The sequence below is a fragment of the Danio rerio genome, chromosome 22, assembly GCF_052040795.2.
Source record: "Danio rerio strain M-AB ecotype USA chromosome 22, GRCz13ab, whole genome shotgun sequence".
Lineage (NCBI taxonomy): Eukaryota > Metazoa > Chordata > Actinopteri > Cypriniformes > Danionidae > Danio > Danio rerio.
The window spans coordinates 26612648-26636348 of NC_141042.1; the positions used below are offsets into that span (position 1 = coordinate 26612648).

Sequence of the window (23701 nt, forward strand, 5' to 3'; positions counted from 1 at the left end):
TTTGGCCCACTCTTCTTTGCAGATCCTCTCTAAATCATTAGGGTTGGTGGGCTGTCACTTGGCAACTCGGACCTTCAGCTCCCTCCATAGATTTTCGATTGGATTGAGGTCCGGAGACTGGCCGGGCCACTCCATGACCTTAATATGATTCTTCTTGAGCCAGTCCTTTGTTGCCTTTGCTGTATGCTTCGGTCGTTGTCAAGCTGGAAAACCCAACCACGGCCCATTTTCAACTTCCTGGCAGAGGGGAGGAGGTTGTCCCTCAGGACTGCACAGTACATGGCTCTATCCATCTTCCCACTGATGCGGTGAAGTAGCCCTGTGCCCTTGGCAGAGAAACACCCCCAAAACATAATGCTTCCACCTCCATGCTTGACGGTGGGTACAGTGTTCCTGGGGTCATAGGCAGCATTTTTCTTCCTCCACACATGACGAGTAGAGTTCATCTCTTTGAGGTGATCATTGGCATACTTTAGGCGGGCCTTCACATGTGCCTTCTTAAGCAGGGGTACCTTTCGGGCACTGCAAACTTTCGGGTGCAAAGTGTTGCCAATTGTTTTCCTGATAACTGTGGTCCCAGCTGCTTTGAGGTCATTCACTAACTCCCGCTGTGTGGTTGCAGGCCGATTTCTCACAGTTCTTATAATCATTGCCTCCCCACGAGGTGAAATCTTCTGTGGAGCACCAGACCGAGGTCTATTGATGGTCAGGTTATACTTCTTAAATTTTCTCACAATTGCACCAGTGGTTGTTACTTTAATACCCAGCATCTTGCTAATGTTTTTGTAGCCCAATCCAGGTTTGTGCAGGTCAACAATCCTGTCTCTGAGGTCCTGAGAGAGTTCTTTGGTCTTACGCATGTTGGAGAGTTTGGAATCTGTCTGATTCTGTGAACTGGTGTCTTTCACACAGGTGATTAGTTAGAACAGGTGTCTTCAATTCAGGTAACAAGTTGATTGGGAGTGTCTAACTGGTCTGTGAAAGCCAGAACTCCTAATGCATACTAGGGGATCAAATACTTATTTCCCTCAACGAAATACAAATCAATTAATATATTTTCTTTAAAGTTATTTTCTGGATTTTCTTTTTTGATATTCTGTCTCTCCATGTTAGAATACATCTACCATTAAAAGTGCAGAATGATCAGGTCTTTATTAGTGGGCAAACCAACAAATGCAGCAAGGGATCAAATACTTTTTACTCTCACTAATATATATATATATATATATATATATATATATATATATATATATATATATATATATATATATAGTTTGTTCAGAGTTTTTACGTCATTTAATTCAAGTCATTTTAAGTCATATAATTCTGCATCATATTGAAGGAATCATAAGGTTTATCCTATCCTAAGGAGTGCCCTAAAATAATGTAGTTAGTTGTCTGCAAGTGTAACCCGCACGATATAGAAACCAAGGAGATTACAATATTATACTATCAACTTTGGACCAAGTTATCAGAAGTTTAAGTTCGCTCTGGAGCCAACTTTGCAGCAAGACAAGGGAAATGATGACACAAGACAGGAATTTTTGTATCAAAATATATATGATTTATATTGTAAATATTAGTGAGAAATGAAATAAATTAAATAAAATAACAAACTAATTATTCTCAAATTTGGACTTTGAAATGTATATTTCCCCAAATATAAAGTAATAAAATAAAATAAAGGCTTTTCACACTATGTCAAGTGTTTTCTTCACAAAAACAAAATGTAAAAGGTAAATACAAACAACTTCAGCACTCCTTAGGTAAGTAAGACCATAGTAATAATTGGAACACTTCAATTAGGAAAAAAACGGCTAGAAAATTGAACCCAGAAAATAATTTCTTGTCAGATACCAAAGTGATTCGGCAAAATGATTCACTAGTCCATCAAACAAATATGATTGATCACCTGTTTGGTTGTGAAATGTTCAAGTTCAGTTCAATAAACTCAAATGTTTATAATGCACCCGTTGCAGTGTTTTGTTTTAACACTGATTAGTAGCTCAGTTCCAGAAAAATAGAAGTAAATATGACTCTGGCTTCCAGTCGTTCCTGTGTCCGATAGACGATGGAAAATATAAACTCAAATTTCCTACCAATCAGATGAATTGGGCAACACAAAATATTGGTTCCATAAAACCGGGCGGCTCGCCAGTTTCCACCAACAGCGAATGTCCTCCAAGATGGCAGAAACAAGAATACTTTGGACTTCTAGAACTCCACACTCCAAATGTCAGGTGTCAGGATCACGAACAGAGAAGATGGAAAAACAAAAACAGAGGAAAAGAACACACAAAAAAAAACCCCAACCTTAACAAGACAAGGTGGAAAGGCACCATTAATTTCCATTCACCTTTCAACAATGAATATAAATCAGTGCATACAATCAGTTCTCACATAAACTTAACCATTTTAAATAAAATAGGATAAATGTACAATAAAGTATCAACTCTCATATTAAACCACATTATCTTCACTACAATTGCAATTTCGTATTTGTATATAGCTATTAAACTGAAAAAACATCTTAATAGATACACTCACATTCTGTTAGCATGCTAGTTTAAGCACACGGTTAGCAAAACACATGTGAGCCATTTGCACATGCTAAAAGAGCACATGGACAACTGCAGATGTCCGTTTGTAACACTAATACACTTCCCAAAAACATTTAAACAGCAGATTTGCTCTTAATCCACACTTAGATTCACATTAATGTGCATTTTAACCATTTAACATACATTCAGACTATATTTATGAACCATTTACACCATAAATGACTTATAACAATCACTTTTAGTGAAATACAATAATATAAAATTCACTCACCAAGAAATATAGTAGTTATAGTTGAAGAAAAAATCACTTATGAACCAAAAAAAAAATACAGCCTAATCAGATCTGTGCTTCAGACGATTCCTGTCCTTGGTCCAAACGCGATTGGGGGTTTGAGTACGGACAGTAGTATATTACTGCAACTAAATCAAGTTTCAACTGCTTGTTTTACTTCTAATTTCTCAAATTTTACAGCTATACACGACGCGGGCCGCGAGCTCGCTTCAGCTGTTCACGTTTCTCTCGTTTCACTCCTCTCTCACGCTGTGACTCTGCCTCTCTCTCTCAACTCAACGCGCGCAGATGACGTCATTCCGGGAGGCGGAGCTAGTATTTTTTTCACTCGCAGTTAAATAGATGCATTTAATTTTATCTGTATTCTACGATTATATAATGTTTCTTTTTTTCTTTTTGATAACATTGTGACTATTACAAAATACAAATAAAATTATTTTACATGTACTCCAGTTATTGTTCTTATTTATTTATTTGGTTAAAGGGCTTAATAAGGACTTCAGTAACCTGGGTTACACAAGCATCAGTGTTTATTGAAATTGTAATAAGACAAAAAAAAATTGAAATTGAGATTAAAAAAAATATTGTTATAGCAACATTTGTGACTGATTGTGACTTTCGTAACCGACAATCAAAATCGTGTGATCTGACCTGACTTTAGAGATAGCTGGAATACTCTCCTCTCAGAGGCATCCTTGGTTGCCAATCAGATGGGGGTGCCACCTAAATTTAATGAGGAGGAAGAGAGAAAGATTCTCTGATGAGAACCTTGACCCTGAAGAAAGTCAGAAGCACAGTGCTGACAAAGTGTTTTACAACACTGTTTTTTTTTTAACTGCCTTGGACCACATTATTTGTAATTTGCACATGCTTCCAAACAACTGCAAGCACGGTAGAGGATTTTGCTGCCATGATAAAAGTGGGGCAGATGAGGGACTCTAAAATTGCAACTCATAAGGAAGTATACCAGGGACCTCACACCTCGGTTTGAGGATGAAACCGGGCATCTGAATGCAATACATCGTCACCTTCCAATCTGATTTTCTCCTCTTGCTCTCTTAATTGCAAATCATAAAAAGCAACTCCAGAGCAGCAACCATGTCTCAGGACAGGTTAAACAACCTTGCTGTCCATTGAAAGCCAGTTGGCTTTAAGTCTGGATTTCAAAGATTTGATTGAGGATTTTGCAAGCAAGAAGGCCAGGCATTTGGCACTTGGAATTTAAGTCACTGTCAGGTTAATCAACAGACTGTTTCAAATTTCTTGATGTTGTGTTTATTTGGTTTGCAGTGTGCTGGATTTTGCACTCTTCTAATATCAATTTGTTTGTTATTTTCTTTTATTTGATTGAAGATTTTGCCAGCAAGGTCAGGGTTTTGCCATTTAAGTAACGGTCAGTTTAAACAAAAGAACACTTATTTATGGGTCTTATTGTAATATAATTTTGTGTCTTATAGATTTTTTTCATGTTCCAGTGTATTGCACATTGTATGAGACACCATTGCTGTACAGTCATTTAAATAGTTACACTTTGTGTGTTTAAAAAATGTACAATTTTCAGTGAATATTTGATTACTGTTCCTTTTTTTGTACAACATTTACATTTAAACTATAAATCATCTGCTAACTACAGCCACGGCTGTTCTCTTACTAAATACTGTAGTGGACAAAATCAATAATAAAATGCACAGTGTAGGTCAGTACTATAACTACATTGCAGAAAAAGAGTTTGGATAGTTAGCTTGGTAGTAGAGAGCCCATCCTCATATTTTTTTCATGGGGCCCAAAATTGCTTGCAGCACCCCTGTGCGAGGGAAACTGGAGCACCCAGAGGAAACCCACGCAAACGCGGGGAGAACATGCAAACTCCACACAGAAACACCAACTGACAAAGGTGAGACTTAAACCACCTAGAAAGAACTCTGGCAGCTGCATTTTGCACTAACTGAAGCTTATTAATAGCAGATGCTTTACATCCAGTCTAGAGGTCATGAAAACATAAACTACTTTAGCTTTCTGCTCCTGCAGTGAGAGGGGTCTGAATGCAGACCTGGTGCAGTGAAATCTGAGCTGCATCTAATGCTTTTTAATATGCACAACTAAGCCCACCATTAACCCTCAGTGACATCACTAGCTCTATTGAGTGCATTGTGTCTGACATTGCATCACTGAGATATGCAGTCTCAGCTTACATTATCAAAGCTGCATCTAAATACTTTTGCCTACAGCTGTTTGCGTTTCATCTGGAGGTCTCGGAGCTCTGCTTCCACTTCCTCCAGAACCTTCTGCACACAAAAGTAGACCCACAACCAACATTATAAAGAGTGAAACAATAACTGTTGCAGAGCGCAAAGCAGTGATAAGTAAAAGAAGTCAATAGCCTTGGAGGATAGTGATGTTGGCAGGCTAAAGTTAGAAGTGGATGCTTAAGGAACTAGATAAACCTAGATGTAAGAAGATTAGAGAAGATTTTGTTGTAAAATAATGTAAATAAAGAGACAGAAACAAATGGGAATGTAGTTTTTTTTTTTTTTAATAAAAATGTAAATAACAAATCCACATAACATTGCTCCAAACACAAGCAACACAACCCCTCTCCCACACACACACACACACACACACACACACACATATACATATATATATATATATACATATACATATACATATACATATATATATATATATATATATATATATATATATATATATAGAGAGAGAGAGAGAGAGAGAGAGAGAGAGAGAGATGTTTTGTAACTTGGTTTTATGCATCAATTTAATCCTTTTTTGATTAAAAATATAAACTCATGTTAGTCTGCTTAGCCAGACCATACCACCCAGCTTTATAACACCTGTGGCTTTGTGTGACAGAGAACAGATATTAAAATTCAGAGTGTAGTTCCCTGGTTCAATAAAGGATTGACTCCTTCACTGGTGTTTTCCCATGATTTATTTCAGTGCAGCATTTACTTCACTGACGCCGTCGTCAACATCAAACACTTATACCTTAGGCCAAACACCGTACGGCAAACACCGTAAGAGCTTGTATACAAAGAGAAAATGAAACCAAATGTAAGCAAATATGAAAACCATATACAAACAAACAGACATCACTTAAACTCAATATAAACAAACAAACATATTAAATGAAGTGTCAGTAACTTGTTCTCCAATCAAACCAGAAGCTAAACTTTAGTCCGTAGCAGACCGCATAGCTGGGACGCCGTGATCATGTGCGATCTTTCCGTGTCTGTTTATATCCGTAATGGTAATTAATTCAAAATAAAAGACTTCCGGTTTTACACTGAACACTTCATAACATGAATACTAGGGATGTAACGGTATCAGAATTTCACGGTTCGGTAATACCTCGGTATGAATGTCACGGTACGGTATTTATTGAATCATTTACAGGAAAAAAAAAACTTTTGAAAATACTCCAAAAAAAGTGCCAAAAGTGTCAATGACATACAAATTAGCCATCTATCTGTTAGCTTTGAAACACTAACTTCAATTTTAATAACAAAAAAATATTAAACCATGTAAAAAAATAAAGTTTCAATTTAGTATTGTTGAAAACTCATCACATTCAACATTTAATCACTCACTTAGATAGAGATGGGTTTAAAGGAAAATTATCATATAATTATAATCTGGTAAAAGCTGGTATCTCTGGGCATTTACAATGTCCCCTGCAACAGAAAAAAAACCCTCTCATTTGGTACTGAGGTTTCTGGAACAAGAGAGATATGACTTGGCCCAGGTTGACAGCAGTGGGGTAACATTGTGCATTGTCTTTCCCCCACTTGAGAAGACAAATCATGAGTGAGATAGAGGTCTCTTTGCGGTACAAGTCAATGTCTGAATCAATCTGAACAGTGTGCTGTGTTTCTGCAGTCCCCATGACTTTTATTAGTCGTATTCCCCAACTTGCAGGCACGTGCACACATAGGGCTCAACCTGTGCAGTGCACATGCCCTTTTTAGTCTTGGATAGAAAATGCCCTTCCAAAACGATCAAAAGTGCCCCCGCGACGCGACACACCCTCCGTCCAATCCAGCCCTTCAGTAGGCGCGCGACAACACCTCTCTTGAATATGCGCGCTCAACCCCCCCTCGGCGCTTTACAATACGCGCGCCACAACACAGCTGATCAGAACGCGCGCCACAACACAGCTGATCAGAACGCGCGCGACAGCACCGCTATTCAGCACGCGCGCGGCGACAACACCCGCTTTAGGTTCGATCATTTCCATCTTTTTTTCATCTCCGCTACTAGCAGCACACTCCATTTCCGCATTACTGGATCTGTAGCGACAACAGACCGCAAAGGATTATGGCCACGCCGGGGCTGATGGGAAATGAAGTTTCAGCTACGTCCCGTTCGCTTCATTCGCCTGAGCAAATTTTCTCAGGAGACCTATAGTTTTACCGAGTCATGCGACTTCGGTAATATCGAAAAAAATTAATATTGCGGTATGACGGTATTTACAATACCGTTACATCCCTAATGAATACCAAAAATATCAAAAATACATATAATAGAGAAGAGAGAGAGAGAGCGAGAGAGAGAGAAAGAAAAAGAGAGAGAGAAAGTATATACACACACACACACACACACACAATATAAACATTGTAGAAAAGATGCAATAACAAAGACACCATGTCAGTTATTAACACTCCCACCAAATTATGAATGCAAATATTAAACCCAAATTACAAGTCACAAATAATTTCCTAGTAACAAACTCTTCACGTGTTTTTTTTTCTTTTTCCCCCTTTTTTATTTTTTATAAATACTATTTTTTTTTTCACCATGATAATAAATACACACCCATAAATATGTAGAAAATTTAAAACGATTTCATGATCCACTTATTTACACTATTTTAAATTAACTATTAATTTCCTTCCTTTAGCAATACAAGTTTTTGCACCTTTTCTTTCAACTATGGATTGCTTGGTTGTACGTTTTCCCTTTGCATCAAGTTTACTATAAACTAAGAGCACTTTAGCCTTTCTAATAAGCCTGTCACCACTACTAATAGTTTCCTGTATCCTACCTAGCTTCCATTCATTTCTAGGCAAGTTTTCTTCCTTCACGAATACAATGTCATTAATTTGAAGGTTTCTCTTAGGCATATTCCATTTCTGACGAGTCACTATATTTGCTAAATATTCCTTGCGCCAACAGCTCCAAAACTGTTCGGCTAAATACTGCACGTGTCTCCGCCTCTTTCTTGCATACACATCTTCCTCCACAAATTTACCTGGTGGAGGCAGAGCAGTCACTGGCTTCAATGTAAGCAGATTGTTCGGAGTAATGGGTCTTAAGCTTTGTGGATCATTCAAACAATCAACAGTTAGTGGTCTGCTATTTACAATTGCCATTGCTTCATAAAGAAACGCTCTCAGACAAGAGTCATCTAATTTCCCTGGATAAAGAGCAAAGGTCGCATTCAGAACAGATCTTATTGTTCTTATTTGACGTTCCCATACGCCACCAGCATGACTTGCATGAGGTGTATTCATGATGAGTTCGCACTGATTTTCCAAAAGGAAAGTAGTTATTCTTTCTGGATCCATTTCACTGAGTGCACCTTTCAGCTCATTTTTTGCTCCCACAAAATTGGTCCCTTGATCAGATCTCAGCTGTCGAACTGTGCCTCTAATGCCGATAAAACAACGTAGAGCATTTATAAAAGAATCAGTTGTCAAGTCATTAAGCAGTTCAATGTGCACGGCACGGGAACAAAGACATGTTAACAGGAGGCCATACCTTTTGTGCATATTTCGCCCAGACTTAACTGAAAACGGACCAAAACAATCCATCCCAGTGTACAGAAACAGAGGGGATGGATCGACTCTTTCTGGTGGAAGATCAGCCATTTTTTGTTCCTCAACTGGTCTTCTGAGTTTTCTGCAGATAACACAACTTTTAATGAAGGATGTAACAACTTTGTTGATTCCTGGGATCCAGAACCCATTACTTCTAATTTCATTCACAGTAAATCCTTTTCCTTGATGCATAACTTTGTTGTGACAATGAGCAACGATCATTTGTGTAATTTGATGTGTCTTTGGAATAATTATGAGATGCTTCACAGAGTCTGGGTAACTTGATCGAGTAAGTCTTCCTCCCACCCTAAGCACACCATCAAGATCCACGAAAGGGTCAAGAGGACGTAATGCACCACATGACACACCTCTCCCACCCTTGATTTCCTTCAGCTCATCCTTAAAAGAACTCTCTTGCAAGCATTTAATTATATGGAGTTCTGCTTTTTGTCTCTCTTGCATGGTACTAAGATTACTAGATTTATCCTTGTTGGCTCTCCTTAAGAGACGAGCTACAGCTCCAACTGCCTTAGTCCATGAAGAAAATTTTGTTAAGCGGTTAGCCAAATTGAAGCTGTTTTGACACTCTGTATTCAAAGTAAAAAGGCTTTTTACTTCTGGATCGCCCAATAGAAGAGCAGGAGCGGGCTCAGATGGAATAAACATTTCAGTTTCCCACAGAAATTTTGGGCCGGTAAACCAATCAGAGTCAAGTAGTTGCTTTACAGTGAGACCCCTAGATGCATAGTCAGCGGGATTTCTTTCCGTCGGAACATATCTCCACTGTTCGATTTTTGTGCTGCGGCATATCCTTTGCACCCGGTTTGCAACAAATGTGTGAAATCTGCGTGCTTCATTGCTTATATACCCCAGCACCACTTTAGAGTCAGTCCAAAATGTCTCATTAGCAACGGGATAATCTAGCTCCTTTTTGAGTACATTACTTACTTCCGCTGAGACTACAGCAGCGGCTAATTCCAACCTAGGGACTGTTACAACTTTGAGAGGTGCAACTCTTGATTTTGCCATCACAAGTGCACAATCAACATTTCCTTCTTCATTCTTTACTCTGACATAAGAACATTGACCATATCCATCAGTACTAGCATCGGAGAAATGATGCAATTCAATACTAATTGGTTTACCGAAATTCAATGGTACATATGTGCGTGGTATGCTTAGATTTTGCAGGCTTTGTAAATCTTGTTTCCATTTTACCCATCTTAAACTCAGTCCATACATCAGAGGGTCATCCCAACCACTGCCATTCTTGCACATCTCTTGCAGAATTCGCTTTCCATTGAAAAGGACAGGTGCAATGAGTCCTAAAGGGTCATAAACAGAAGCGACAGTAGATAATATGCCAGGCCGAGAGGCAGGTTGTTCTTTCAGGTGTACTTTAAAGTTGAAGCAGTCAGATTCCCTATCCCACTGTAATCCAAGTGTTCTCTCTGATGGCAATTCATCAAAAGCAAGATCCAGACCCCTTACATCACACATCCTTTCCGATTGAGGGATGCCCTCCAATACAAGTTCATTATTAGACAGGAACTTATGTAATCGTAAACCACCTAATGCACAGAGACGTCGCGCTTCGTCTGCAACCTGAATGGCTTCATGCACATTTTCCAAACTGATCACTCCATCGTCGAAGTTCTTAAGGAAGAACTGTGAGCCCAGTGGATACAACTCACCATTTTCAGTTGCAAGATGTTTTAAGCCGTAGTTCGCACAACCTGAAGATGAAGCAGCCCCAAATAAATGAACTTTCATACGGAATTCATGAACAGGTTGTGTGATGTCTCCATTCTTCCACCAAAGAAATCGCATGAAATCTCTATCGGGTTCATCTACGTGTAACTGATGATACATTTTTTCAACGTCACAAGTAAGTGCAACGGGGTGTTGACGAAATCGAATTAGAATGCTGTGCAAACTATTTATGAGATCAGGACCTTGAAGCAAGTGATCATTTAGGGATGAACCTTCATGCCTTGCAGAACAGTCGAAGACCACACGCAGTTTGTCTGCCTTTTTCGGATGAAAAACACCATGATGAGGTAGGTACCACGTTTCTCCTTCCTTACCACTACTGTGCACTTATTTAGCATCTCCTCTCTGAAAGATTTGACTCATGAACTGATTGTAACTCTTCATGTACGATTCATCTCTTACCATCTTCCTTTTAAGGTGTTCGAGTCTAACCATAGCGCATCGTTTGTTATTAGGCAGTTTCGGCCTTACTTTGAAAGGAAGGGGCATTTGGTAGTGACCGTGAATGTTTTTACTTATGCCGGATTTTAATTTCTCAAGAAAGAGAATATCATCTTGGGATACTTGGGATCTTCGTCTGCATCTTTAAAATCACTCTCAAGGGCCCGTATTATGTTGACAGGTGTGACAGAAGGAAGCTCCCTAACTAATATGCGATGACACAATCTACTAACATTATATAAGTCAGAGCGTGGTGAACAACCTACTATACTCCATCCAAGATCCGTTTGAACAGCATAGGGCTCGTCGTCTCCTCCTGCTATCACTTCTCTGGGAATCATTGATCTTGAACAGTTGTAGCCGATTAACAGGCCAACATCACAATCCTGTAGTGGAGGTATTTTGTCTGCGATGACTGAAAGATGCTTCCAATGTTCAGCAACCTCATTCATGGGAATATGGTTGCGATTTGCTGGAATACAATCTTTAGTATAAGTGGCTGGTAAATCGATATAGTCACTAGACTTATAAGCTCTCACCTGAAGTCCAGTCACTCTCTCACTTTGAAGTACCGTATCCCTTCCAAGCATTGTTGTCAGTTTTAGTTTCACTGGAAATGATGCAGCTTTCAATGAATAACTCACACTTTTATCAATGAAAGTTGTGTCACTCTGAGAATCCAACAGCGCATATACCAATTATTCACAACTTGGATTATGTTTCGCAGATACCCAAACAGGGACAATCATAGAAGTACACACACCAGGTTCTTCTCCAGCTACATTTAATGTCACTGCATTAGCCGTACCTTCAGAATCGTTTTGCGTTTGAACTGCAGAAGATGAAGTTCTTACCATTTTCACAAAGTTGTTATTGTGCAAACTAGTTGGATGCTTCTTGTTACAGGTATCACATGTTAGACGATATCGACATACTTTTGCGCTGTGTCCAAAATTCAGGCATCCATAACAAAGCTTCTTTTCTTGGATGTATTGCTGTCGTTCTTCTAGTGGTCTACTGAGAAATTTAGAACAATTGTCAAGTTGATGATTAATTTTCTGACAGAACACACATTGAGTTTTGTTAGAAGACTTAATCACATTCTCTTCAGTGTTTGATTGAGTAGCCAAAACCCGTACTCTATTTTTCTTGACTTCTTTCAGGTTTACCTTCTCATCTGTATATCCTGAATTGTGAAGAGCATGGAAGGAAGTAACTGGATTACATGCTACATCCGCTTCAGTTGACACAAACACAGCAAATTCATCAAAAGTGGGATATTCATGATTATTGGTGATAGATTGTGTGACTTGACGATTCCATCTACTAATTGCCCAATCAGGTAACTTTTGCACAAGTTTTTGATTCTCTTGATAATCGTTTAAGGTCTGAAGACCCTTAAGATGAGGTAGTGCACCACGACATGCATTCAGAAAATCTGAGAAAGCTTGAAGTCCCATGGCATCCTTTGGGTGGATTTTAGGCCAATTTGCTAAACGTTCTCTGAACGCCTTTTGAATAATAAATGGATGGCCGTACCGATCAATTAACTTATCCCAAGCATCTTTGTAGACTTCATCATCAGTTCTGAAGAAAGTGCCATCCAAGGCTTTCCGCGCAGGCCCACTCACATATTTCTTGAGATAAAACATCTTATCAGCAGAGGAAATCCCTTTCTTATCAATAAGTGCCATAAAGGATTGCTTAAACTCAATAAAGTGAATAGGATCACCTGTAAAAATAGGAGGCTCTGGAACTGGAAGTTTGCTTGCAGATATGCCATCTTGAAGTGCTTGAACAAGAGCAGAGAATTCAGAAGTTGATGCTTTAACTGATGGATTTGTGGTCTCATTTTGTTCCTGTCGATTAACTTCTTTCCTTTCATTTCCTTGAGACAACTCCGATCCACTCGCACTACTACAATCATTTAAAGAGCTGGTTATTTTCTCAACTTCTTCACTGTAAACATCCAGTTTAGCTTGAGCTACTTTTAAATCCTTTTGCACTTGAATTTGCTCTAATTCTTTAAACTCAACTTCAAGGGCTTTTTTATGCTGATCTTCTAACGGTTTTATTTTCTCTTTTTGCTTAGTTTCTGCCATTAAAGAATTATATGCAGCTTGTTTGGCTGCTACTTCTGCTGCAGCATCTACACGCTTCGCCTCTAAGTCTGATAAAACAGAGCAATGACTTGAATGATCACTGATTTCTTGACTATTTTGTGAAGCTGTTGAACCAAAAATTGAATTAGCATACTTATAACTCAAAGCACTAAGACGTTCCTTTTCCCTCTCATAACTGTAATCACCGTCTATTCCTGCTATTCTTTCATTAACAATTCTGGTCACATCAGTTGTAACTGCTTCAAATGAATCCATTTTTTGTCTCATCTCAACATCAGGTAATGTTTGTTTCCTGAATTCATCATAAGCACTGAGAACCTTATTTTTAGCAATTTCCAAAGTTTCAATTAAAATAGCTAATTGAGTGTCTGATAGATCCAATTTAAGTTGCTCACGTGCATTACGGGCTTCAATTTTCCATTTATCATACAAAGAAACAACCTTTTTCTTCTTTTTTTGTTGCTCTTCCTGCTGATAAGCTAAAAATTTTTCAGTAGGGACCTGTACACGTGTTGAACGTCCTGTATTTTTACTCCTAGTTTCCATATCAGCTTGCTTAGTGTGCTTCTTTGAACCTACATCTGATTTTGACATTTTGGATCTATAAATGAATACCCCACAATAATTTTAGGTCGATTATTATTATTACACAATAAATTTAGGTCGAAATTAACCACTCACTTTAACCATATACAAAAAGGCATTAAAATGCATAGTTAAACACTTTGATAGATCACAATTCATTTAACAAGTGACTTAAACACACACAACAACGTTAATTGCCCTTTAAAAACACACCCACCATAATCGAGAAATTGTCCCTTTAAAAGTTCAGTTAGTTTCTTTGTTTTAGTACTCACTGCGATCCTCAAACTAGTTTAAAGCCGTTGTATGCCGTAAGTCCGTTAGATCAGTCCGTGCAGCTGTGTGTAGCCTTGTAGCTCCGTCCGTTTAAAGTCCGCTTTATCTTGATCCGTAGCGAGCAATCACACCGTTTCCAACGAGCGCACCGACGCCAGAAGTCCTTTTAATTGCCGTCCGTAGCACTCCGTCAAGCAGCGCAGCGACCCGATGATGGAAAGCTCTTACTGTAGCTCCCTGGTTCAATAAAGGATTGACTCTTTCACTGGTGTTTTCCCATGATTTATTTATATACACATACATATATATATATATATATATATATATATATATATATATATATATATATACTTTAGGGGTGTAACGATATTAAAACCGAACCGAAATATCGCGATACACCAACCACCGCGGTACTCTCACGCCCCCTGCTGCCCATTGTTGAGGTTGACGTCACTTGTCTCTAACTAATTGAACCAATTTAAACACATCTTTATTATAATATTTGATGAAAATTGTTTTAGTAATGATGTGGATTTGTTCTAAATATTAGATTCTAAAGTTAATATTTTAGTGCATGTTATGTCATGTGACTTGAGTAAGCATCACACTTGTTACTACTGGACGCAGGATGGCTGCTTCACATAGTACTGAGATTGCAGATCCCCCAGACACATTTAAGTCATCTGTGTGGAAACATTTTAGTTTTCCAGTTGAGTACAGGAATAGAATTCGTGTCGTAGACAAAGCCTTACTTGTAAGGAAAAACATTTAAAAAGTGTGGTAATTTCACAATGTGAGGGTGTAAGCAACAGAACTGCCAACAAGAGTGATTTAATGTACAAAAGTAAAACCAGAATAATGCCCAAATATACAAAAAAAGATAAATATTTACACTAATAAAAATAATATATTAAAGGAACAAATTCAAACAAAAGTATCAAACAAAAATTAGTTAAACTCGAGCAAGGGGGTGATAGTGAAGACATGACCCGCGTGATTAGGGGGCCCAGCGTCGTCGTGATTTTCAATAATTAAAAATCCACCAGCAAACGCAATAATCAAACTCTTGGGAACAACTGTGGTCGGAACCAAAGTTCACACGTCTGTGTTCTCTGAACACCTCTCAAGCGGTGGAGCGGTCTCAAGCGGTCAGTCCTTGTACAGCAGCCTCTCCCACCTGCAGCACGAGAGCAGATCACCTCTCTGCGTACCCCCCCCCTTCATCAGGGGGCCCCGTCAGCGATCCCTGCAGGGGGGCCTCTGCATTTTGCGCTACGCCACTGCGGCTACAACCCTAACATTAGTTTCAGACACAACTGCAATGTATTTTACTGGTGAATATGTCATGTAAAAACACTTTACAAACACATTATATGTATATTTTTCATTAATTTAAACAGAAACCTATCTAAATGAAACCATATAATCAAAAATGAGCGTCTGTGTCTGCACAGAGATCAAGCCTCTCATCGGAGAATGTGGATATTATGGTGTTTTTGAAGAAGATCTTTCACTAGTCTACACTGCAGTTATTTATTTAATTTTAGTTTACTTAGTTAAGATGGCTGCACTAAAGAGAATAGTTTTTTTCTGACTAGTCTATATTGGAGGTATTTATTTAATTCTAATTGTTTACTCGGGTATCCTGACTCTACTAAAAATGCGATGACAAAGTTTATAAAGAAAAAGTTAAGATGTTTTTTGTTAAGTGAATTGTCCCTTAGCATTGCTGTTAACATGACATCAACCCTAACCCCACAGCAAACAGAAACCGAACCGTACCGTGGCTCCAAAACCGTGGCTCCAAAACCGTGAACCGAACCGTGCCTATGGTGTATCGTTACACCCCTAAACTTATACCATAGGCCAAACACCGTTCACCTTGCACCGTACGGCAAACACCGTAAGAGCTTGTATACAAAGAGAAAATGAAACCAAATGAAAGCAAATATGAAAACCATATACAAACAAACAGACATCACATAAACTCAATATAAACAAACATATTAAACGAAGTGTCAGTACCTTGTTCTCCAATCAAACCAGAAGCTAAACCTTTAGTCCGTAGCAGACCGCATAGCTGGGACGCCGTGATCATGTGCGATCTTTCCGTGTCTGTTTATATCCGTAATGGTAATTAATTCAAAATAAAAGACTTCCGGTTTTACACTGAACACTTCATAACATGAATAACAAAAATATCAAAAATACATATAATAGAGAAGAGAGAGAGAGAGAAAGAGAGAGAAAGTATATACACACACACACACACACACACACACACTATAAACATTGTAGAAAAGATGCAATAACAAACACACCATGTCAGTTATTAACACAGAGAATATGTTATCAGCAGAATATTATATAAGACTCTTTTTAGATTGCGCTGCTTTCTCCTGTACAGACTGTAAATTATTCAATATTGAAAATATTTTCATACCATTGGTATAATTACGCAGTTCTGTCCTTCACAACACAGACAGCAATCAAGTCAGTCATCCAGACATTTTAATTTAATTTATTAACTTGGATTAAATTAGCCAGAAACCAGTTATTAAGATTAAATGATCTTGTACCTGCAAAAATATTTTCAGCTCATGTAAGCAAGGCTCAGCATACATAAATCAGGAAACAGATTTCATTTACAGTAGCTTTAAAGAAAAGGTTCTTACTTTCAGAGAGTAATTGTACAAAAAGTATGTCACAGAGCAATTTCCACAAACTGTATGGAGCTTAGTCTGGATTTTTGAAAAAAATAATATATATATATATATATATGTTTGAGAACTTTAATCATTATTCAGATCAATATTTTATTGTCCTAATTTGGAGCTTAACATGTAAACCTTAGCAGACAGAACAGACTCAGCAGCTCATCTATCAGTGCTTGACAAGAATTCAAAATTTAGGACTTAAAGCTACTGTTGCCTTTGTCAGCTAGAACCAGTCTGGTGAAATTTCACCACAAACATTTGGCCTACTGTAACGGATCTTTGGTTTATTTGGGGGAAAAAAAAAAAAAAAAAAAAAAAAAACCCACACACAATTTCCATTTAGGCATTTATTAAAAGTTAATGCTGAGGAGACACTGGCAGAAAAATAAGCCCAAATCCACAAGATCAGCTCCAACGACCTGCAAGAGAAATTAGATCAAAGCTTAAACAAGGTCAAGCAAAACAGTTATGCATTTTATGCCCAGTTTAACAACTTACGCCTGCAACAGTATTTGACTGTCAAGTACTTGTATATGCGAGGACACGGATCAGAGAAAACACCATTGGTGGCAGGTACATAGCAGCTCTCACGTCCATCACACCTACACAACAGTTCATTCATGACACCGATTTGAATAAAGTTGGTTCATTCTAGCTGTGGCCAAATCATGCTCAAAATGACTCCTTGGCAACCAGATCTTAGTTAATGCACGTCACAAATAACTGTAAAATATATACCTTGCTGACACACGGGGCAGAGAGTTTGATGAACGGCAGTTGGTGTTTCGGACTTGACGAGGTGAAAGATTTATATTGCAGGTTTTTTTATCTGTACGTCCATAGTTTGCTGCAAGGATCTTGATCTTAGCATGTCCTACACGGAGGTGACAGAGGGAGAGAAAAAATTAAAAAATAAACCCACCCACAAACCCAACATTAAAATGCGTATTTTACAGACACTGATTTCATGGATGTTGACACTTCATCTTACCAGGACAGGACAGACGCAGAACAGAGCCCTCACATGCAGTTACGGAGTCTGAGAAATAAATAGTCACTTAACCTGGTAGATTATACTGGCTTATAACTAAAAATAAACAAATGACATTTTCAATTAAAATAATAAAACAAACAGATACTGAAACACTTACTAGTAGACCTCCGGCAGTGCTCATAATCATAGTGATCATGACCGTGACCACCATTTGCTGAGATCAGCAGGCTGGAATGCAGTACAACCACTGAAAAACAAACACAGAAGAACTGATCAAGACACCCAGCACTGCTAATCACATTATTAGCAGCACAAAAGTTATACAAAACTACCCATGATACAACAACACAGCCAAAAGCAAATTTACTGCACATCTGCTTGTTAAACCCAACAAAAAAACTCACACGTAAGACAAAAACTGAGAAAGCCCATGGTTCTGCTGTTGTCTTCCACTATGCATGCAGTCTTTACTGATACATACTTATAGGCCACTGGTGTGAGTGGTAATGAGCGACACCTGTGCGCCACACCGGTCTGCAGTCCCACAGAGGACAACAGGAGGAGGAGTGACCAGCGGATACAGGTTTTTAAACAGTTTAAAGCTACGGTCACACTAGAGTTTGTGCGTGTGAAATTCTGTAGTGGTGGGCAAAAGGCTTCGTGAAACACTGAAACAGTCGAAGCAAATGTGTCGAAGCTTTGAAACATTTCGAAACCCAACTCTATAGTGACACCTACGGTCTTTTTTCTTATGTATTGCACTGAAACTGTTTCAGCAAAGAACTGTTGAACAAATTGAGGCATTGAACCCCACTTTGTATGCTTGAACTTTCAGGTATTATAGTGGAGTGGTTAAAGTATTTGATTACCATGCAGGGATAGTGGCTTCGAACCCAGGATAATTTTGTTGTTTAGAAATGCTTTAATACCGGTTGGTAATGCTTTGCTCTTGTATCGTTTTGTTTCAACATTGGTCTGATATCCGTATAAACAATTTGTGAATAAATATGTCTTGTTTTGGTCTTAAAAAAGGGTTGTTGCTAGATCAGAAACTGTGGCCTGATGTTATCAAGAATTATTTATATTATTCATTAAATTTTCCATTTATTGTATTTTATTAATGTCTACCCAAACCCTAAACCCATCTATCACAGTACTGTAAAATTATTAATTATAGTTTAACAGTGTTACAAAAATGATGCAATATTGATGGCGTAACTGCAGCTGTATCCTATTTAGGCTACACAAAACAGAAACATGATATAAATACATGAAACCATGATTTCAGAGTATTTGTACACGTCGGGATTCGAACCCAAAACATCATTCAAAGCACAGTATCAGCAAGCACACGCACAGTCCACCAGGCCATATGAAACAGGATTTTCTCTGACCTTGGCAGCAAAATGAAGGTTTGCCAGGTCTCGAAACGCTTTTAAGCTGATCCATGCTTTGAATCACTTTAGTCACGTGACCAGGTGTTTCGAAACATTTTAGTCACATGACTTGGGTGCTTCGGCTCATGCTTCGATGCAGTGTTTCGAAACACTTGCACTTCGGGATCTCGACACTGTGTCGAAACGTCAGTTTCACGTCTGCCATCCCTAAAATTCTGTCGTGCAGAGCTGGGAAAAATGGCTGGATTAAACAACAGGATTAGACATTATAAAAGCAAGCTATTGATCCATGTTTTAAATTTCTGTCCAGACATATCATGTTTTGATCCTCAGTTGGTCTTACACAGTCAAGTGATGCGATTTCGCAGCTCAGAGTTCACCAACCTTGAAATTTGCACCGCAGCAACCTGCGAAACTTGACCCATGACCCTTGACTTTTCTCCCCATTGACTTCCATTTATACGAAAACGAATGCGTCAGACTGGAGATGCAAGGATGTCTAAATCTCTCCAGAATTTCAGACCCTAAGAACTTTTATGGAATTTCATAGGACAAGACCACAAGAATTGCTATGCAATACAACAATAGACTTTCTGATCTGAGAAGTAATCAGCAAACCAGCTGTTCAACTGTTCTATTAAAATCATCCTGATTAAACCTTCCTGACTGAATGTCTTTGACAATATCAGGGAAGAATGCAGGAATGCGCTCTTCTCCTTTCACCCCAAGCCTCCCTTCTTGACCTTTAAGCAGATCACTCACATTTCACATAAAATGCCCAGGGTTTTAATATGGTGTATCTTGTAGCTCTATATTCATGTTTGGTATCATTTTAAATGTCTCTGTGGGATTGGTAAAGTGGTCTTAATGTCACTGTAATATTTCACTGGTACGATTTTGATTTGGTTTTTGGCTTTGATTATATCTCTACCAGATGTTCCCCCCATCTAGAGATGATTAACACCTCAAATTCATCAGGCAAGAGTCTCTGTGACTCTTCTATTATCTTGAATTTATGGCTGTTTTTTTCTGAGTTGAGTATATAAGGTAAAGATGTGATATCGTCACCTTAAAATTATAATGTTCAATCTGACATTTTTGTCAAAATTGAGTTATTAAAATATTCTTATTAAATGACAACTTATTTACATTATGTGATGTTTTTTGTAAGTTGTTTACGTTATAAGACTTTTTATTTTAAAAACAAACAAAAAAAGGTTTTATCTCCAAAAAAGTCAAATTCTAGCTCAGCTCTATAAGGTTTTTTCTGTGAGCTAATCAGCTTTTTTAATGCACGCACGAGGATCAGTTTTCTTTGTCAGTTGGCCAGACTGCTCCACTGACAGAGGGAAACACCCATACACACTCATTCACACACATAAACTATGGCCAATTTTAGCTTACCTAATTCACCGCATGTCTTTGGACTTGTGGAGGAAAACGGAGCACTTGGAGGAAACCCACACCAACACGGGGAGAACATGCAAACTCTACACAGAAATGCCAACTGACACAGCCGAGGATCGAACCAGCGATCTTCTTGCTATGAGGCGATCGTGCTTCCCACTGCGCCACCGTGTCGCCAATATTGAGATAATATGTTACATTTTTGAAAAAGAAATGAATATTTAAAAAGTTATAAATTAAATGTGAAATATATTTATTTGATTACATATATTCAGTAAAACACTTCAGTGTTCATTAAACTCATTTAGTCATCGTCTGTTTCTTTTAAAGTCTTTAAATTTAATATTAAGCCTTGAAGGGCAAATACTTAATTTAATTCATGGGGCATATCATTTGATAAATTTAATTCAATAATTCATATAAAGCATAACATTTAATAAATATTAACATATTAATCAGATAAAATTAACATCTACACTGAAGACAAATATTTAGCACAGCCTTGCATGCTTAATTTGAACAAGCAAAATATTTATCCTAAAACATGAAATAAATGTTATAGAAAGCTAAAATGTAATTTTCTCAAGCATCAACATATTGTTACAACACCAACTTATATATATTTTTATTGTATTTCTTGAAAAGTAATGCTTCAAGGAATGATCTGCCAGACAGAACCTTATAATTCCAACAGGAAAATGACTTTTCAGGATAAGAAGGTTCTATCTGAATTTACTGTGGTTTATTTACTCCAATGTGCAAATGTAAGAGAACTTTGATTATTTACATTTAGAGAACCCTTACGCCCCATTCACATGGGGCTTCAGTGTCAACGCTTGACAGAGGGTGTGTCTAAAGTTGGGGCTGACGCGATCGTCATAGCAGCGTTAGCCAATGAAATTAGTCAGCAATAGGCCACTGTCTGAGCTGTTGTATTTGCATACAGCGATCTGATTGGCTGACACTTCCATCGATGTTTAAAAAGATCAGCAAGTCTCAACTTCTGCAGCGAGCAACGGCTCTAAGACAGCCGAAAGATCTACATTGCTTATGTATAGTAAATATATATATATCTGCATTTATTTGTTTACTTTTCAGCTTAGTCCCTTTATTTATCAGGGGTTGCTACCGTGGAATGAAATGCAATCTTATTCTATTTAATTATTATAATTACTATTATTTTTTGCCCAGTGGACCATTTCTGGTAACATAACTGATTAGTCAAATATCAGCAGAATAGTAAAAACAGAATCTCAAAGTTCATGCAGACATGTTTTAAATGAATTATCTTTTAATCATGTCAGAGCCAGGATGCTCCTCAAGCCAGTCTTTCAGGGAGGACACAGAAAGAGATCTTAAAACAGCAGTTGAGGCTCATGAGATTATCAATAGCAGCAGCAGCACAGAAGAGGAGAAGGAGGAAGAAGAGACGAACTTGCAGTTTAAGGGACAGAGAGAAGATAAGATAGAGACTTTTGGTAATGAGCCGCAGTCTGACCTGCTGTCAGCTGACCCAGGTTTGTGTCCTACAAAATTAGGTGACAAAGACAGAGCAACTATCGTTTGTAAATTGACACAAAGAGAAGAAAGGGAAATGTCTAATGATTCACAAGGAATACTATTTCAGACTACCTAAAAAAATACAGTAAGTAAGTAAATGGTAGGAAAAAGATCAAAAGGGATATTGGTTAATTTATAGTGAGAGTACAGATGCTCTGTTTTGCATGCCATGTGTTCTTTTCTCTCATGGACAGAAAATAACTTCTCTTAGTTCTCTGGATAGCAAACGGGGGTGCAAGATGTGTGATGTTAAGTGGTGTTGTATGTATGATGAAATCCCAAACCACTAGAATAACAAGGCTCACAGGGACTGCTATTTAAAATGTAAAAACTTGGAGTGTTCTTGAAAAAGCTGCAAGTGGCATCAACGTTCAGATGCAGAGTGAGTTACAGTCTGAAATTGAGAGAAATAAAGCTCTCTTGAAGAGGCTCCTTGATGTAACTCTGCATTTGGCATCAAGAAACTTAGCATTCAGAGGTAAAGCAAAAGACTTGGGTGATGTCCACAATAGAAATTTCATAGGCACTTTAGATCTTTTGTCCCATTATGATCCACTGTTAAAAGACCACTTAGGAAAAGTGAAGTCATCCAAAAGAGAAAGCAGGTTACCTCATTATTTGAGCTCAGACTTCTAAAATGAGTTTATAGAATTGTGTGGCAAAATAGTACAGAAAACAATCTTGAAGGAAAGGGAAGATGCCATATATTATGGGATAATTTGTGATGCTAAGCCTGACATTTCCCACACTGAGCAGAATGTTGTGCTCATATGGTATGTGCATTAGAATAAAACCATATGAGATTACAGAAAGATTGCTTGAATTCAGGGACTTTTACAAGAAAACAGAAAGTGAAATAGCAGGGATTATAGAGAGTGTGCTTGTGCACCAAGGGAAAGACATGAGTGATTGCAGGGGGCAAGGGTATGATAATGGGGCAAATATGTCTTGCCACATTTTCACCTTGTGCCTCCAATACATTGAATCTTGTGGGTGTGCATGCTGCAAGCTCAAGCCCTGAAGTATCTACATTTTTTGGCTACATCAATCACCTGTACAGATTTGTAAGTGCCAGTCCAGAATGATAGGCTGTGTACAAAGACACTGTAGGCTGCTCTCTGCACAGCTTATGTGACACTCGATGGAGTGCTCAAATTACTGCAGTCAAACCAGTGGCAAAACACCTTCTGAAAGTATTAGAGGCCCTAAATGCCATTCTAAACACATGCAGACTTTCAAATGAGGCCAGGGCAGAAGCTTTTGGACTCAGAAACTACTTTAGCTCAATTGATGCCATTGTGCTTTTGACAGTATGGGTCAAAGTTTTGCAGTGCATTGATGATAGGAATGTAAGTCTCCAGTAAGGGGAAAACATCCCTTGTGGCAGCTAATATAAGGGATCTTAAAAATGAGATGCACAATCTTAAGCCCCGGTCAGATAACATCATTTTGGCATGATTTTCTTGACGTAGGGTGTCGTAGAGATCCGTAAACAACAAATAGACGTCGTGACACAAGATTTAATCGATTCTTCTCCTGTAATGTGGAATAGTTCATGACAACCGATCCCATGCCTGCGACACCTCACGACAACATCGCAAAAAGTGTAGCATGTTCAATCTTTTCTCGTTGTTTATGACGAGTTCCACCACGTGGGTGACAAGGCCCAATAGGAGCACATAATTTATCAGTTATTTTAGTGGGTGCTGCTGTTAATGAGCTGGTCCGGTAATCAAAA

The 23701-nt window shown here is 38.2% G+C and overlaps 2 protein-coding genes across 3 annotated transcripts in view; both read right to left on the reverse strand.

Moving 5' to 3' along the window:
* The window catches only part of fam20cl (family with sequence similarity 20 member C, like), a 588191-nt gene that overhangs the window by 520738 nt on the left and 43752 nt on the right, over positions 1-23701 (reverse strand). The gene's annotated exons all lie outside the window — the stretch shown is intronic.
* On the reverse strand, positions 16938-18055 carry zgc:171781. 2 transcript variants are annotated; one of them, NM_001109845.2, is given in 6 exon segments: positions 16938-17024; positions 17104-17207; positions 17344-17479; positions 17597-17644; positions 17757-17846; positions 18004-18055. In NM_001109845.2, coding segments are annotated over 6 exon segments (420 nt in total). In that variant the 5' UTR covers positions 18032-18055; the 3' UTR covers positions 16938-17010.